The sequence below is a fragment of the Podarcis raffonei genome, chromosome 15 (assembly GCF_027172205.1).
Source record: "Podarcis raffonei isolate rPodRaf1 chromosome 15, rPodRaf1.pri, whole genome shotgun sequence".
NCBI lineage: Eukaryota > Metazoa > Chordata > Lepidosauria > Squamata > Lacertidae > Podarcis > Podarcis raffonei.
This window is the reverse complement of record NC_070616.1, coordinates 12814292-12830569: the sequence shown is the minus strand read 5'-3', so window position 1 is coordinate 12830569 and position 16278 is coordinate 12814292. Positions and strand designations below refer to the sequence as shown.

The following is a 16278-nucleotide window of genomic DNA, read 5'->3' as shown; positions in this document are numbered from 1 at the left end:
AGTGCGGATGGACTGTTCGCAAAAGCGAGTATGGATGCGCACTTGAGACTCCACGAAGGCAGCGCCACCTACAGGCAGCTAAGAGCGCAAGTGATGGAAGCGGAAGGAAGTAGCCGCTGTTGCATGGCAACGGAAGAACCTTTAAAGCACATACCGCTCCCCTCCCCGAATCTAAGGATGCTGGGAATTGTATCTGCTAGTGGTAAACTAGAGTGGTAAACTTTGGGGGAACCTACGTGGTTTAAATCTTCTTCTTTGGCGATTTCTCGTAGCTGATAAGATTATCTTCCATGAACACGGTCTTAACCAGGCACCCCCAACCTCGGCCCTCCAGCTGTTTTGGGACTGCAATTCCCATCGTCCCTGACCACTGGTCCTGTTAGCAACGGATGATGGGAGTTGTAGTCCCAAAACAGCTGGGGATGCCTGGTCTCAACAGTCTGTAAGTGACTGTGGAGGCCAATTCTGGAACCACACATCCTTCCACAGTGTGGACATAGGTTTCTGGGAGTTGATGACGGTGAGGGTTTACCAAGCGTGCCTTCCTCTTAGCACGTTTCTCCCTTTTGTCCTGATTTCGAGAGTTTTCAAAGTCCATGACACCTTTGGTAAAGGCTGTTCTCGACTTGGAGCGCTCGCAGGCCAGTGTTTCCCAGTTGTCAGTGTTTATACTACTTTTTTTAGATTTGCCTTGAGAAAGTCTTTGAACCTCTTTTGTTGACCACCGGCATTACGCTTTCCATTTTTAAGTTCAGAATAGAGTAGTTGCTTTGGAAGACAATAATCAGACATAGTCTCAGGCTGCAGTTCCAACTCCTTTTACCTGGAACAAGCTTCCTCAACCTTGGCCCTCCAGATGCTTTTGGCCTACAACTCCCATGATCCCTAGCTAGCAAGACCAGTGGTCAGGGGTGATGGGAATTGTAGTCTCAAAACATCTGGAAGGCCAAGGTTGAGGAAGCCTGACCTGGAACTAAGCCCCACTGAATTCAATAGGATTTTCTTCTGAGCAGACATGGTTAGAATTGTGCTGTTAAGTCAAAGATAACTTCAGCATCTGCACTAGCTTGTGATCCTGATCCTGCTTAAATTCAGATGTAAATAACTGTCCCTGAGGACAGCACTCACCTGTAGAAAAATATATATTCCTTCAGAGCATCAGTGTATAGCAACAGTATACAAGCTTCCCTCCCACTACCAGCACAACAAAGTAGAAATGTTCTCTTTTAAGATAAACTGAAGCCAAAATGTGTTCATCTGCTGGGTCCAAATTCCACATTTTACGCAATACGTACACACAATGTTAATTATTCTGATACGCCAATCCCAGAATAAGCCTCACATCACAGGCATGACAGCAGGCCAAGTTCTGTAAAGCACTAAAGCTTCTGAGTGTTACTTTACCTACAGGATCCGCCCAAGTCTTTGAAGACAGAAACCAACTCCTCTTTGCTGGTTTGTTTCAGGAGCATTTTTTGCCACAGCCAAAAATCAAAGTGACATCAGTTGTTTGAAATGTAATCAAGCACAAATGAAAAACTAAAGTCAAAAAGTTTTAATCATCTTTTGAAGTTCTCCAGTCTCTGTATCAAATAAATGGGGATGGAGAATGCCTTAGAAATATATTTTGTTTTTACACAAGAACTGATGATCTCATTAAATGAGTTGCGAAAGTTCCACTTCCAGTTTGTCTTGGCTTGGAGTAGATTATCCACACCTGAACCCAGGAATGCAACTAAAGCCCCGGCGAGGGTTTGCAGTTACTGTCAATTTCCTGGAAAAGGTCTTTTGATTAGAGCACCTTCCCACCAACCCCTTCCTTAAAAAAAGAAAAAAGTGCATCATATTGTTCAGACTAGTAAAGCTATTGAAACTTCCTTTATCCACAAGAGAGCAAATAAATCTCCGGGAAAGTTCTCCAGGCCAGTGTCTCTGGAAAGGTCCCTGTGTCTAGGACATCTGCCCGTCTGTCTTCTGTTCAGCCTCCCAAGCGCTGGCCTTCACCCCAGGCAAAGCCTCCAGGCCGTTCTTCGGGCAGAGGGTTGTAATTGGGATCCTCTTCAGGTGTATCAAATATGGCTTTCCTGTTAAAGCAAAATAATAATAATAATAATAATAATAAATTTTAAGTTCACGTCATCAAGTACAGAAAGCTCTCTGTAACCTGGTTGGCAACTACTTTTGCCTTGAGGGCTATTATAAGAAAGGAGCCAGGCCCCCCCAACCCTACTGTGACCCACTGCCCATGTGATTCATGTGAACCCTTCACTCTGCGGTTGGCAAGAGCGGTGTGTCAAATTTTGTCGTAAAGAAGAGTCATCCCTTTCTAGGCCAGAATATCAGGAATACTGCTTTGGCACTCTGCTTGTCTGAATTGTTATTCGCTGGAATATCATTATGGAATTAACGCTGATGTGCTGCTGCTACTTGATTGCCGTATGTCTTGTGTATTATGTACCACATCCAGTGCAATTTTCTTGAACGTGAATTAAAAATCCTTGTTTGAAAAGAACATGAATTGGTACAGCTTATTTTCTCCTCTCTGGTTATGAACTAGATTACTCCTTCTGCAGGGGTGTGGTATGATTTTGACAACTTGGCTTCTCTCATCCGTTTCAGATTCAATTTACTGTATTTTTTGCTCTATAAGACTCAATTTTTCCCTCCTAAAAAGGGGGAATGTGTGTGCATCTTATGGAGCGAATGCAGGCTGCGCAGCTATCCCAGAAGCCAGAACAGCAAGAGGGATTGCTGCTTTCACTGCGCAACGATCCCTCTTGCTGTTCTGGCTTCTGAGATTCAGAATATTTTTTTTCTTGTTTTCCTCCTCCAAAAACTTCTTGTGGTCTGGTGCGTCTTATAGAGCGAAAAATACACTCAAAAGTTTGTGAAGTTTGACCTGGCAGCAGCCCTCGGCATCTAGAGCTTTGCAATTACATATGTGGTTGCCTTATCCAGAATCAAACTGCTGGTCCATCTAGTCCATTATTGTCTACTATGACTGGCAACACATCTCCAGGGTTTCAGACAGATCTTTCTCAGCACCTGCTAACGGATCCTTTGAGCTAGGGGATGGTGCCTAAGAATTTCTCCATGCAAGGCATCCGCTCTAACAGTGAGATATACTGTCTTCAGTGTAGTAGGAGGTTCCATCTAGCTCTTGTGTGTGGTCAGGTAGACTTTGGTAGAATTTCAGCTTTTTCAAAAGACAGGTGTTTAGCCTTCATGGTCCCAGAAACAAAGGCAACAATACTAAAAGATGAGAGATAGGTCAAGGCATCTCTGCCAATCAGACCCCATCTCTCCTGGTGACACCCTAGTTTTAGAATTCCCTCTCTGAACTGGTTTTGGGACAGTGTCTTCCCACCCCCCGCCCAATAATAATAATAACCCAACACTACACAGGAAGACACTTACAGGATTGATGGTGTTTTCAAAAGCCTTCCTCCCCCAGGCTGATTTGGAAAGACATCTTCCAAGAAGAAATATATATGACCAACAGCAATACCTAAAGTCAAGGGGAAATATTCAGAACCTTCTAAAAGTGCTCCACACAGTCCTCAATCTTGGGTTATTGTCTGTATGCTGCTGTTTCTGGAAACTCAATAAACACATTTTATTTATTTAAAAAAGGCCAGACTTTCACCAAAGTTCTGTGACCTTAGAGTGAAGGGATGGTTAGTTAGTTAGTTAGTTAGTTAGTTAGTTAGTTAGTTAATTATTATAATAATAATACTGATTGAATGACCATCATTGTCTTACCTAGAAGGTCAACAATAATAGAGTTTCCCAGTAAGAGTGAAAATCCCATGAGGACCCAGGGGAGAAAGGGAGCCTGGAAGATGAGAAGCCCAAAGAAGTTCATGCGGACGAAAGGGTTCCTGCGACTCCAGACGTAAACCAACATGATCGTAAACGCCTGTCCTAGGAAGACCAAGTTGACGAACAAGCCAAAAAGCTGGTGGAGGAGTGGTTAAAGAAAGAGCGGCTGCACCCATGTCAAGAAAACATAACCATTTTTTTAAAAAAACAGCATGAAGACCAATGGTGCAATACTGCAGAATGTACTTCTTGTTCAGTTCTTTCTTTTAAAAAAATCCAAATCTTGACACACATACACCCCGCAAAATAAGCTGATGAATAAACAAGATTTATCAACTTCCTTTTCTGCCCATCACAAAAGCCGAAACAAAAAGTTAAGATATCATGCCAAGCTATGATTTGTGCTAGCCATAGTTTAGAATCCCCACTACAGTTTGAGCTTCCAACCATACAGCAGGGAAAACATGGTTCGGAGCTACTGCTTCCGTTCTGATTAGCATGTTTGCACAGAGCAGCCTTCTGCAATCTAGTGATCTCTAGATATTTTGGGTTATTCTTTATATACCACCTTTTTCTTCCAAAGAGCTCGAAGGTGGTGTATGTGGTTCTCCTCCCCATTTCACCCTCACAACAACCCTGTGAGGTAGGTTAGGCTGAGAAATGGTGACTGGCCCAAAGTCACCCAGTGAACGTCATGGCTCTGTGGGGATTTGAATGCTGGTCTCCCAAGTCAAAGTCCAACAATCTAATTTACGCCACACTACACCCACCATCCGGGAGCACAAACCCTGCTGCTTGGGGTTGATGGATGTTGGAATCCTAAACATCTGGAGGGCACCATGTTGGGGAAGGCTTCACTGGGACCAGGGAGCTCCAGGTCCTGGTCACCACTCAAGCCACAAAGTCCACCTGGGCCTGTCATCCATACTCAGCTTAACCTACCCTAAAAGGATAGCTGCAAAACTGGAGAACCACTTTGCTATAATGATTTATTCAGCTCTTTTCAGTCTCACAGTATCTTTATCTCAACACCAAAAAGGATACAGTCATTAATAGTCCACCAAAAAGGAACATAAATACAAAGTCTGCTGTGCGGCCCCGGAATGATCCTTCCTCAAGCATTCGGCAGTAGCGGTATCTGAAGTTATTAAGGTCAGGAGAAACGCTCGATAACAGGCAGGCATTTACCATTTTTATCTTTGCAGGGAAATGAAAAATACATTCTGCACTTAAATAGAATTACTTGCGAGTATCAGATAGGCCTAGGATTAAATCATGTGATGCTGTAGAATACTATGTTAAAAGCTGAAATGAAATGAAAGAAAGATGTTAATGGATTAAATAAATTATATGTGAAAATAGTTTTGGAAAACTGCAACAATGATATATATGGAAACTCAGCCAGGGGGATTTGAGGAAGTCACCCAACAATGTCAACAAAAGTGGAATTATTACAGTTAGGATGTATGTATGTATGTTTTCTGATTTTTTTATGTTTGTTGATATGTTTGTTATAAATTGGGAAAATTAATTTTAAAAAATTGGAGGGGAAATACATTCTGCATTTGAGTTTCAAAGAGTTCCTGAAACCAGTCTCTGGGTATCAGAAGGGATTTGGGTAGGTGGGTGGGGAAAAATGGATTTGAAGCCAGCAAAGGGGGGCATATCCAGTCTGATTTCATACCAAGCGGCCACAAAATGTGCCAACATTCTTAGCAGAAGTGAAGCAAATGCACAGGCTAGGCTCCATAACTCATACATCAGGGGCATCTGTTGAAATGAAAATAACTCTACGGAATCTTAGCAAGGATCAGTCTCTCAACCTGCCTCATTCCCCATCTAGCCAAGCGATATGGTTGCCAGGGCAACCCTGCCAACTATGGCAAAGGCCATCTCACTTTTCCCAGAACTCAGTAGCCACCAGCATTAAAATGAAGGAGGGGAGAGGGAGTTTCCTGTCCAAAGTGGCTGCATTTCAGCCAACAAGGTTTGCTTCTACCGATAAATTCACAAGTTGCTTTTCTGCAGAAAGAACACAATACCCAAACCCACTTAAAGGTGTAACAAAACTCAGTAAAAAAACCAGCTGATCTCAATGTGAGTCTTACAACAGAGGAATCCTGACCTTTATCCAGATTTGTACAGTTTGTTTTTGTAGCCGTGGCCTTCATCTAAGCACAGGACTTTCTAAAGAATATGCATTTATGTTTAGTCCGTCAATCATTTATTGTGTCTGACTAAAAGCCATTACAAATTCAATTACAGATCCAGCAAGTCAATTAAAACCTGATAAAAGAAATCCAGAGATATACATCCATTTACAATAAGTCAAATTAGTGAATCACCTGTGCAGTCTACAACATTGTCTTTTATATAGCTAGCATTAATACTTTTAGCGGCTTTAGCAAATAGGACTGTTTTGTATGTGACAAGCAGATCACAATCAGATAATAGCCAACGTATTTTCACTTCAGGGTTCTGTCCCTGTAGTGGTGTATTTATATTTAGAAATAGGACTACTGTACCAAAGTTCACCCGCTTCGAAGGACTACAAATATATTTATTCAAAACATTGCTTTCCCTCTCGTTTCATATACCTCATGCAGCTTACAGAACAAACCATTAGAAATATTAGTAATGAAAACATCACGGATGAGCTACAATTTATGTGTCTGTAACTACTGCAGTTACTACTGTAACTACTCTAATCCCATGGAATGTCTTGAGGTAGAGTGTGAAGAAATATTTTCACCTAGTGCAATGTTCCTGCCTCCACTGGGTGTTCAAAAGTTGGGTGCCAACACACAAAATGCCTCCTCCCTTGGCAGTCATACCCAAAGATGGGGCACCGAGAACAGTGTCAAAAAATATTTTAAAACCAGCCTATACAAGGTGGGCTATGTAACTGGGAAGTCAGAGCAAATCTTTCCACTATAAGCCAAAGACCAAGCAAACCTTGAGGGCCAGACTGGTCATTGCTAAAGGCTGAACTTGAGAGAAGCAGCTCCTGCCAACTTTGTATTGATGCCTTCCTAGAGAGTCTCTTACAAACCTTCGATAAAAATTTTTGTGCTCTGAGGAATTTTAGGCCAAAGGATACAAAAATATCATATTAAATAAAAAATTAAATCCAACTGGTCCGAAGAAAAGGTAGTTCGTTACGAGCCTCCATACCTGCAAAACAGATGAGGGAGCAGATGTTAGTTACCCGCATGCTCTCAGGAAAGGCCTCATTGCTTTAATTCAGGGGTAGGCAACCTAAGGCCCGGGGGGCCAGATCCGGCCCAATTGCCTTCTCAACCCGGCCTGTGGACGGTCCGGGAATCAGCGTGTCTTTACATGAGTAGAATGTGTCCTTTTATTTAAATTGCATCTCTGGGTTGTTTGTGAAGCCTGCGTGGTGTTTTAACATGAGTAGAATGTGTGCTTTTATTTAAAATGTATCTCTGGGTTATTTGTGGGGCATAGGAATTTGTTCATTCCCCCCCCCAAAAAAAAAATATAGTCCGGCCCACCACATGGTCTGAGGGACGGTGGACCGGCCCACGGCTGAAAAAGGTTGCTGACCCCTGCTTTAATTAGAAGAAATCTCAATTTGCTTTAAATCATCTAACCTTTCAGACCGATGGCCTCATTCACTCTTACCAAACAATCAATCTGATAGGAGTAAAAGCACAAAGTCCAGTCCTGCGCCCTGTCTACTTTTTGATTTTTTTGCCACTGCCACCAGAAAACAGTGGGGTCTGGGGAGATCAGACCCCTGGCTTATGAATTAAATTCACAAGTCCACATCGCACAGAAAACATATTTTCTTCCCTTTCTTTAATCAGACAGAAATTAAATAATTAACACCTGAGTTTGCATAGAGCACCTTTTCGTCATCACTAAGTGAAAGCTCCATTAATTTCCATGGGTCAATTCTCTGACTAGAACTCAAATTTGACAGGACCCAGAATGCTTACATTGTATAAAAAAGTGAAAGTGGAGATCTTAATACTTTTTAAAATGTTAAATAACATTAGCAAAGAAGTCACTTTTCCACTAAAAAATGGCAGTTCTGGCCAACACAGAGTTAGGGCTGGTTCTGATGTTTTCTCATAATGGGTCCAGGTTTTAGGATGCAGAAGAGGAAGAACAGAGATTGACCAGAGATGAAAGATTTAAACAGGTGGACCCAAACCTCATCCATTAAAATGGCAATCTCCTGAACTACTCTACCAGATTTGAGTCTTCTGCCTTTCAACCCCTCTTCTCTCTATTGGTGTCTTAAAGACAAGATGAAAACAAAAATCACAGCAGATCCAGCTGTGGCTCCAATTCCACCACAGTATGATGTAATCAGGCCACATAACACAGGCTCCCATTCCCATCATAGCATGATGTAATCAGACCACATTTACTCTTCCACTCAAAAGAGGACAATCATTCTATTACCTCTCAATGGTATTAACATGCACGGAACCATTGCCTGGAGCCATCACAGAAGCACTTGTGTCTGTCCCACCCAAACCCTCAAATTCCACCTGCAGCAACCCCAAAACACCTCGCAGTTGGAGAGGTAGTTTGCTCATCTGCTTCATTCCACTAGTGTGAAAATGGCAGTGATTTTTCAGTTGTGGAAACACGGCTTTAACAACTGCCTTTAAAAGTCACTGATGTGCAAAAAAAAACCACACACCCCCAAAGCAAAATCTACTTACTTGAAAGTGTTTAAATATTAATTCAGGGTTGAAGTACAGCTGAAACGGCGTGATTAATTCTAATTGCTGAAACAAAGGAGAATGCAAAAGAGCTTAGAATTATTTCAGTGCAGTAATGTAACTTAGGAATGAAACCACTGGGTGCCAATACAGCTTTCGCCAACCTGGGTCCCTCTGACATCGTTGAACTACAACTCACCATCTATAGCCATGCTGGCTGGGCATGATGGGAACTGCCCTCCAAACATTTGGAGGTCACCAGTTTTGTGAAGGCTGAGCTAGTCAACTCTGCCTTGTATTCCAATTCTCAGATTTTTCCACTTAAGAACATAAGAGCAGCATGTTGATTCAGGTCAGCGTCCCAATTTTATGGGAGAGGGTGTGTAATAGTTATTTGTTATTTTGCTACTTAATGTACTGAATTCATCAACATTTGCAAAAGCTGTTACTGACTTAAAAATGACAAGCACCTGTACCGTTGCAGACATTTTTATTATTCTATGCCTAGATATTCTTGAAAGTAAATAAATATATAACAAAAAAGGAACAAAAAAGAAACCCAGGTACTTTTGCAAAGCATAGTTTGGGTTAACCACAGTTTGGGCAATATTGGACTTGATTAACCACAGCTATGACTGTCACTCCAGGCGCCACTGGTAAATGGGAGTACCAAACAAATAGAAAAATGAAAGGCTTATATGCTGGAAGGGGTGGAGTACTTCATTGGTAGAGCACATGTCAAAGGAACAATTGCTGGCATAGCCAATTAAAGATTCTCAAGACAGCAGAACTGGTAAAAGGCCACTGAGAGCCTCTGCTAACTGGAGCACCCAATTCTCAATGATCTTCTGGTTTCGGAAAAGACTGTTGAGCTCAGGCACAGAGCCTGTGCTTTGATTACAAGTGGCCCCAAGTTCAGGTTCACTACATTTTCCTCCTACCCAACTACCTTAGGAGCTCAAGGCAGTGTACGCAGTTCTTCTGAGCCAACTTTAACTTCCACAACATTCCTGAAGGTAGGTTAGGCTGAAAGATGAAGTTGCATTGAGGTCACCCCAGTGAAAGCTTTGTGGGCAGTGGACCCAGTTGCTTCCTATTGTTGGTCCGAAAGCCTAACCACTACACTTGGCTAGCTCCTAGAGATGGAGGGGACACAGAAAGCTGCCTTATACTGAATCAGGCCACTGGTCTAACCAGCTTAGTATTGCTGACTGGCAATTAAACCATAAACAGGGTGGTGATACAATGACTACTGCAAACAGCACAAGAGAATATCACCAAGGCAACTATCTGTAAACAAACAGGAAATGTCCATAAAAAGGGCAAAAATAGTTTCTTTCTCAAAGAGGTTTCATCTTAAACAACAGCAAATGCAGTAAATAAAGAGTTCATTTGTAATATATCAGTGGTTCAGTGCTCATCTCTTCTCTTTCCAAAATAATTTTTTCTTAAACACTCGCAAACACAGTAAAAAAGCGCCCACTTGTGATATACCAGTGGTTCAGTGCTCAGACGTCATTCCAGTAATCTGACGTTTCGTCGCTGAAGAACTTAGTCATCTGACTGGCAGCAGCTCTCCATGATCTCAGGCAGGAGCCTTTCCTAGCCTTTCCTGGATGCCACCCACCGTGCAGGCAAAGCAGATGCTGTACCGCTCTTCCAGGAGCGTGGGTGGGTCTTGAACCCGTAACCCCAACAGCATAGGCTTGCAGGGCATTAGCCAGCGGCTCATTGTGGCTCCCACCATACCCAAACCCTGGCCATGCTCCAACATCAGATGGAGGGCCACAGTTCTCTCACCTTGATTGTAAATGAAAAAGCCAGTCTTTGGAGAAGGGTCATAACTCAGTGGTAGAGTGCCCAGCTTGCAAGGGAAGGAGACCAGGTCCAGCGCCCAATGGCATCTCCAAGTAAGGTTGGGGTCTGAAACGTTGGGAGCGCCACTGCCAGCCAGTGCTGATCTAGATGGACCATAGTCCGACTCAGTATAATGGTCACCTCCAGACTGGATTATTGTAACTCGCTCTACGTGGGGCTGCCCTTGAGACTGACCCAGAAACTCCAGCGGGTGCAGAATGCTGCGGCTCCCGGTGGAGTACAGGATCAGGTTTAAGGTGCTGGTTTTAACCTTTAAAGCCCTATACGGCCTAGGACCCTCGTACTTACGGGACTGCCTCTCCTGGTATGTCCCACGGAGGACCTTACGGCCTTCAAACAAAAACACCTTGGAGGTCCCGGGCCACAGAGAGGTTAGGCTGGCCTCAACCAGAGCCAGGGCTTTTTCGGCTGTGGCTCCGATCTGGTGGAACACTCTGTCACAAGAGACTAGGGCCCTGCGGGACTTGACATCTTTCCGCAGGGCCTTCAAGATGGAGCTGTTCCACCTGGCCTTTGGCCAAGGCACAGCCTGACCCCCTACTTTGGTCATCCTCACAGAACTCTAGCCCAATGGTTGCCATTAATTTGATTTTGAACTGATTTTGGAATGAATTGATTTTAGAATGCTGTATTACTTTACTGTTGTTAGCCGCTCTGAGCTGGGGAGGGCGGGATATAAATAAAATATTATTATTATTATTATTAGGCAGCTTCCTAGGTTTCTCTCTTTCAATGAGCTGGCCTACCTCGCAGGGCGGTTGGGAGGATGTTGAAAAGGGTATTATAAATGTCTAGAAGAAGGAAGAGCGGGATGAACTGTGGGCTTAATTAGCAGCTTAAAGCAGGCCATTCATTAAGCTCATGGACTGGCACCAAGAGAGAGGGGGAGCTTGCAGGCAGTCCAGCCTGGGCGACCTCATGCTGGAGGCGGGGTGTAGGCGGGACTATGCTAATGAGCCTCGGCCCTTCGCCCCGCCCCCTCCGAAGACAGGGGCCGGGCGGGTAGGCCGAAGCCTCCCTCCCTCCTCCCCTTACTCACCACGGCGGCGGTGGTGAGGACGCAAGCGGTGGTGTAGGCCCGGGTGACGGGAGGCACCTGCAGGTATTCCTGGCGGAAGGTCTGGTACGCCATCTTGGCGCCGGCGCCGCCTAAGCACTTCCCTCGCCTCTTGGCGTCCCCTCAGCCTCGACCAATCCGTGCCGGCAACGATTGGCCAATCAAGAGCCTTCCCCGCCCTAGCTTTTGCCCGCCCTCTATCTCCGCTCCGGCAAATCAGCGCCGTCTTCCTTCGCCTTCGCAAGCCTAATCGGAATCGAAGACTTCGAGCCCATAGATTAAATAGATTTAGAGTCATGCTACAGAGGCGACATAGGAGTCTCGTGTCTCCTTAAGAATAGAGGCAGGCGGATAAGGGTAAGAGTGATCCATTCAGCGGTTCTCAACTTGTGGGTCCCCAGATGTTGCTGGACTACAACTCCCATCATCCTTGAGCTCTGGCCTTGCTAGCTAGGGGTGATGGGAGTTGTAGTTCAACAACATCTGGGGACCCACAGGTTGAGAAAGGCTGCGAGTCTAAGCCTAAGGAACACACTTGATTCTTGTTGCGGGGATATCAGTGGTAGCTCAGTGGCAGCAGAGTATCTGCTTCGCGTGGAGAGCCGCTGCCAGTCAGTGCAGACAATACTGAGCTATAGATGACCCGACGGTTTGACTCCCTGTATGGCAGCTTCCTGTTATGTTCCTATGCCTCAGTGGAGTCCGCGGTTTCTGAGGAAGAAGAGCCCACTGGCCTTTGCTGCAGTCGGAGGGGACTTTGGGCTGGAAGTCCACCTCCCCTCAGTCAACACACCGAAGGGTTGTCAAAGTTCCTCTTCCCATTGACGCGAAGAGTGAACAGCCCTGCAGGGTTGGCCTAAGCGCCAACTTCAGCTCCATGCGACGTACAGCTGACAACCACGGGCAACACTGCAAGGATGTTGTAAATTAACTCCTCCCAATCCCTAATCTGCAGCATAGATCAGCAACTGTAGGGATGGCAGCTAGTGCTGCCAAATGCAGCAGTTCTTTCCAAGAATATCAGGACAAAAGAAATGAGGAGGTGGGAGGGGAACCAAGACAGTTTTATTAACAAACAAACATACAAAGCATAACATAAAATATACCCAACAGGGGCCACCCAATCTCCCCTTCAGCTGCCCGGAGCTCCAGGTAGAGCAGCAGGAGAAAGACCCCGACCGTTGGTCTCCCAGCATCAGGGCCTTTGATCTGGGCAGAAGCTCCCCGGGCCCCTCCCACCTATGGCTTTTATAGCCTGCCTTAATGTAATCAAGTGCACCTGGCATTAGGTAAAGGTAAAGGGACCCCTGACCATTAGGTCCAGTCGTGACCAACTCTGCGGTTGCGGCGCTCATCTCGCTTTACTGGCCGAGGGAGCTGGCATACAGCTTCCGGGTCATGTGGCCAGCATGACTAAGCCGCTTCTGGCAAACCAGAGCAGCGCACGGAAACACCGTTTACCTTCCCACCAGAGCGGTACCTATTTATCTACTTGCATTTTGACATGCTTTTGAACTGCTAGGTTGGCAGGAGCAGGGACCGAGCAACAGGAGCTCACCCCGTCACAGGGATTCAAACCGCCGACCTTCTGATCGGCAAGTCCTAGGCTCTGTGGTTTAACCCACAGCGCCACCCGTGTCCCTTGCACCTGGCATTACTCAGGATTAATACAGAGCGGCTGAGTGTCTCCCACTACCTGCAGCCAGCATCCAGCCAGCACTTGCAATACAGAAGATACTCCAGACAGGTGTGTAAAACACAAGAATCCAACTGGGGATGTTAAAGGGAAAGGGACATGCCACCTAACTCCTCGAAATACAATCGTCTTCTGCATTTTCACTACACAGCTCTGTAGGGATGGCAACCCCTTCAGCTGGACCTCTCCCCCCTGCAACTGCAGATTCGTTAGATTAGATTATTAGATTATTACTCTATTATATATTATTCTATTATTTAATTTCTGGTTGGCAGCGATTCTCTCAGCCTCATCCCAGTCTGCAACCTGCAATAGGGATGCTTACACCGCAGGAGTGTTAATGGCTGCTAGCCACGACCGTTCCGTCCTCCTAGGTCGCAAAAAGTATACAAATGAAACGATCCCCTCTTGACTTTTTCATTGCTCCGTGTTTGCCATCACGGAGGCTTACTGGAAGCCACGGTGTCGCTCTTGCCTGTCCCCATCTCTATGATCGGATCTGGGAAGGAGGGCGTGAGAGGAACGGTGGGCGGGGCCGAGGAGGTGAAAGGCTAAAAAGTGGCGGGAAGCAGAGGGGCTTCCAGGTCGGTGCTGCACCGGAGAGGCTGCCGTGGTTGTGGGTTCGAATCCCCGCTTGGAAAGGTAAAAAGACCTGAACTCGGGTCAGGAGCTCCAGATCTCGAAACGGGAACTTGCCCCAACTGTCTGGTACTGTATTTCTATAGGAAATAATTATAGATTCAATCACAGACATAACTATATGTTTTAATCCTGCTTTTTAAAAAAAATTAAAAGTTTCTTCTAGACTGTATCTTTGTTTTTTGCTGGTTTAAATGAATTTGCCTGCTGTTGTAAGTTGCTTTGAGATTATTTTGCTTAAAAACAGTGACTAATAAATTTAATTAACAATAATGGTTAAATGCCATTCTCCCAGACTGAATGTTTTCTCAGTTTATCTTTAGCACTGCAGCCTTTGAGGGGCTTGTAAACGCCAGTAAAAAAATTATAAAGTTACTGCTAACCTGGATTACACCTCAGTGGGTGAAATCTAAACCAGTAAGACCATAAACTCACAGTAGCAGCTAACACATATATTTATATGTATATATTGAAGCATAGTGAACAATGCAAGAATGCAGGAGTAAGATGAATAGAAACGTCTTAGCAAGCAGATGTTTAGATCATATTTTGTTCAGAGGACACTGTCTCCCCACTACATCCCTCTTCCCTCATGAAATTGTCATTGTTTTTCTAAAAATTCACCCCTGAACCTGTTCTCCTAGGTTTACCATGTTGTGTCATGTCAGAATGTAGGAAATTACAGTAGAAAATAAACAACTATTTGACTTTTAGAAGATATCTGAAAGGAGCCCTGTATAGGGAAGTTTTTAATGTTTGATGTTTTACTGTAGTATTATAATTGCTGCATGCAATAATAATACAAATAGCTCCCTTTGCTGAGGTATAATAATAATAATAGCTAACAGGCAGTATCTGGTTTTGCCAATGGGGTCATCCAGTATTTTTTTTACCTCTTATAACACTGTCCTTTTTTTCTATTTCGCAGACTTCCATGCTGTGTAGCTAGTTTTGCAAAAATGTCGGTAAATCCCATGGCCTATGAGGCCCAGTTCTTTGGCTTTACTCCTCAAACGTTCATGTTGCGAATATATGTAGCCTTCCAGGACCACCTTGCTCACATAATGCTTGTGGTGGAGGACACGATTCTGAATAAATTGGAGTGCATCCGTCCCAATAAGCTCACGCCTTCCCTAATCCGGAGGAGCACAGAGCAGTTCTTCTCTTTAATGAAGAAGATTTTCAACAACCTCTTTGGCAAAATGGAAGACACCCTTCTGAAAACAGTGTTGAGCATCCCCCCAAATGTTTTGCTTCCGGAAGACAAAGGCCAAGAGGAATTCCACTACACTCCAGAACAGTTTCAGGAGCTCCAGGATGAGATTGACCAGCTGGAACGACAACTCAAGGCCGAAAGCGCAGCTGAACAGGCTCTTCTAGCGGAGCTAGAAGAGCAAAAGATTGTCCAAGCGCACCTTGAAGGGATCCTCCAGTGGTTTGATGGCCTTGAAAACGTAGGCAGAGAAGAGGGGGTCGGCAACCTGAAAGAAAGCTTTTCCGCCTTGACAAAAACAACTGTCAAACTCCAGAGTGTCGTGCGGGAGGTGGAAGAGAAAATGAACAAGCTGAAGAAGTGATTGTGTAAAGGTGGGGATGGAGAACCATCAAATGTTCTTGAACTCTATCACTCCCATCAGACCCAGCATAGCCAATGGTCTGGTGGAGCTTGTAGTCCGGCCACATGTTCCTCACCCCTAGTGGCAAATAAAATGGGATCCATTGGATCAGTGTTGCTGTTCCGCCTTAAAAGTATGGCAAGAAGCTTTTTGCATCTGGAGATGGCCTCGTGGTCCCACTCGCTAGCTGTTGGTCAAAACTGGGCAGCTACTCTCTTGTGACACATCTATTCTCACCCACACACCTTTAATGAAGAGCTCTGCGATAGGAGCAACCCTGCCATGGACACTACTCCCCAATATATTGCAGGACCTCTTCTGGGGAGGAATTGCTCCTTCAGGCAGCTGGAATCTACAGGGTGGCCCAAAAGTAGCTATACTGCTTTAGAATCCACTTTTTTTCTTCTTGACTGTTCTTTGATTCAGCTGTATACCTACTTCTGTAGATCAACTTTTGGGCCACCTTGTATGTATGCAGAACTATATAATTACACTCTTAACTCTGAAACTTTTAAGAATGGGCACATTTTTCTTTGTCTTTCCGACCCCTGCCCTCATAGTTTATCATTTTACCTTGTTATTTATAAGCTGCTGCTTGGCTAGCGCAGGGTAAAAATGTTTTCAGCTCTTAGCTGCGCCAATACCTTTATTTAGTTTCTCAAGTGTGCTTATCGACAATGTGCCTTCAAGTGATGTGTGTTTTCCAGCAATGCTTTGAACTGGAAAATTATTAAACTTGCATTGCAAAATTTCCAGCTTTAAATGTAAATATTCCCTAGAGTAAGGTGTTTCAGGGGGTTTGGTTGGTTTACCAAATACACATAAATAAACGCATCACTTTGAAACAGCCATGGCTGCCTGTATTGTGTC

At 44.6% G+C, this 16278-nt stretch overlaps 2 protein-coding genes across 4 annotated transcripts; one reads left to right on the top strand and one right to left on the bottom strand.

Annotated features, from left to right (window-relative positions):
• Nucleotides 1-1540: 1540 nt before the first annotated feature.
• Nucleotides 1541-11602, bottom strand: DERL2 (derlin 2). Of its 2 annotated transcripts, XM_053367914.1 has the most exons (7): nt 11440-11597; nt 8523-8588; nt 6923-6996; nt 4867-4960; nt 3763-3958; nt 3418-3508; nt 1541-2084 (listed from the first exon to the last, which is right to left on the bottom strand). In XM_053367914.1, the coding sequence occupies exons 1-7, from the start codon at nt 11530-11532 to the stop codon at nt 1979-1981; spliced, it is 720 nt and encodes a 239-aa protein (XP_053223889.1). In that variant the 5' UTR covers nt 11533-11597; the 3' UTR covers nt 1541-1978. The 2 variants fall into 2 exon arrangements, with proteins under 2 accessions (XP_053223889.1, XP_053223890.1); XM_053367915.1 differs by lacking the exons at nt 3763-3958; nt 4867-4960; nt 6923-6996 and having other exon boundaries at nt 1986-2084; nt 11440-11602.
• Nucleotides 11603-13689: 2087 nt separating this feature from the next.
• On the top strand, nt 13690-16259 carry MIS12 (MIS12 kinetochore complex component). 2 transcript variants are annotated; one of them, XM_053367917.1, is made up of 2 exons: nt 13690-13861; nt 14721-16259. In XM_053367917.1, the coding sequence occupies exon 2, from the start codon at nt 14752-14754 to the stop codon at nt 15367-15369; it is 618 nt and encodes a 205-aa protein (XP_053223892.1). In that variant the 5' UTR covers nt 13690-13861; nt 14721-14751; the 3' UTR covers nt 15370-16259. The 2 variants fall into 2 exon arrangements, with proteins under 2 accessions (XP_053223892.1, XP_053223893.1); XM_053367918.1 differs by having other exon boundaries at nt 13694-13795.
• The last annotated feature ends 19 nt before the right edge of the window (nt 16260-16278 follow it).

Bases quoted from the DNA above. Each gene is read 5' to 3' on its own strand.
- MIS12 (XM_053367917.1), top strand. From the start codon at position 14,752: ATGTCGGTAAATCCCATGGCCTATGAGGCCCAGTTCTTTGGCTTTACT.
- DERL2 (XM_053367914.1), bottom strand. From the start codon at position 11,532: ATGGCGTACCAGACCTTCCGCCAGGAATACCTGCAGGTGCCTCCCGTC. The intron at 8,589-11,439 runs GTGAGTAAGGGG...CCTTTGTTTCAG, and splicing joins TCCTCACCACCGCCGCCGTG to CAATTAGAATTAATCACGCC. The intron at 6,997-8,522 runs GTAAGTAGATTT...TCTGTTTTGCAG, and splicing joins TAATATTTAAACACTTTCAA to GTATGGAGGCTCGTAACGAA.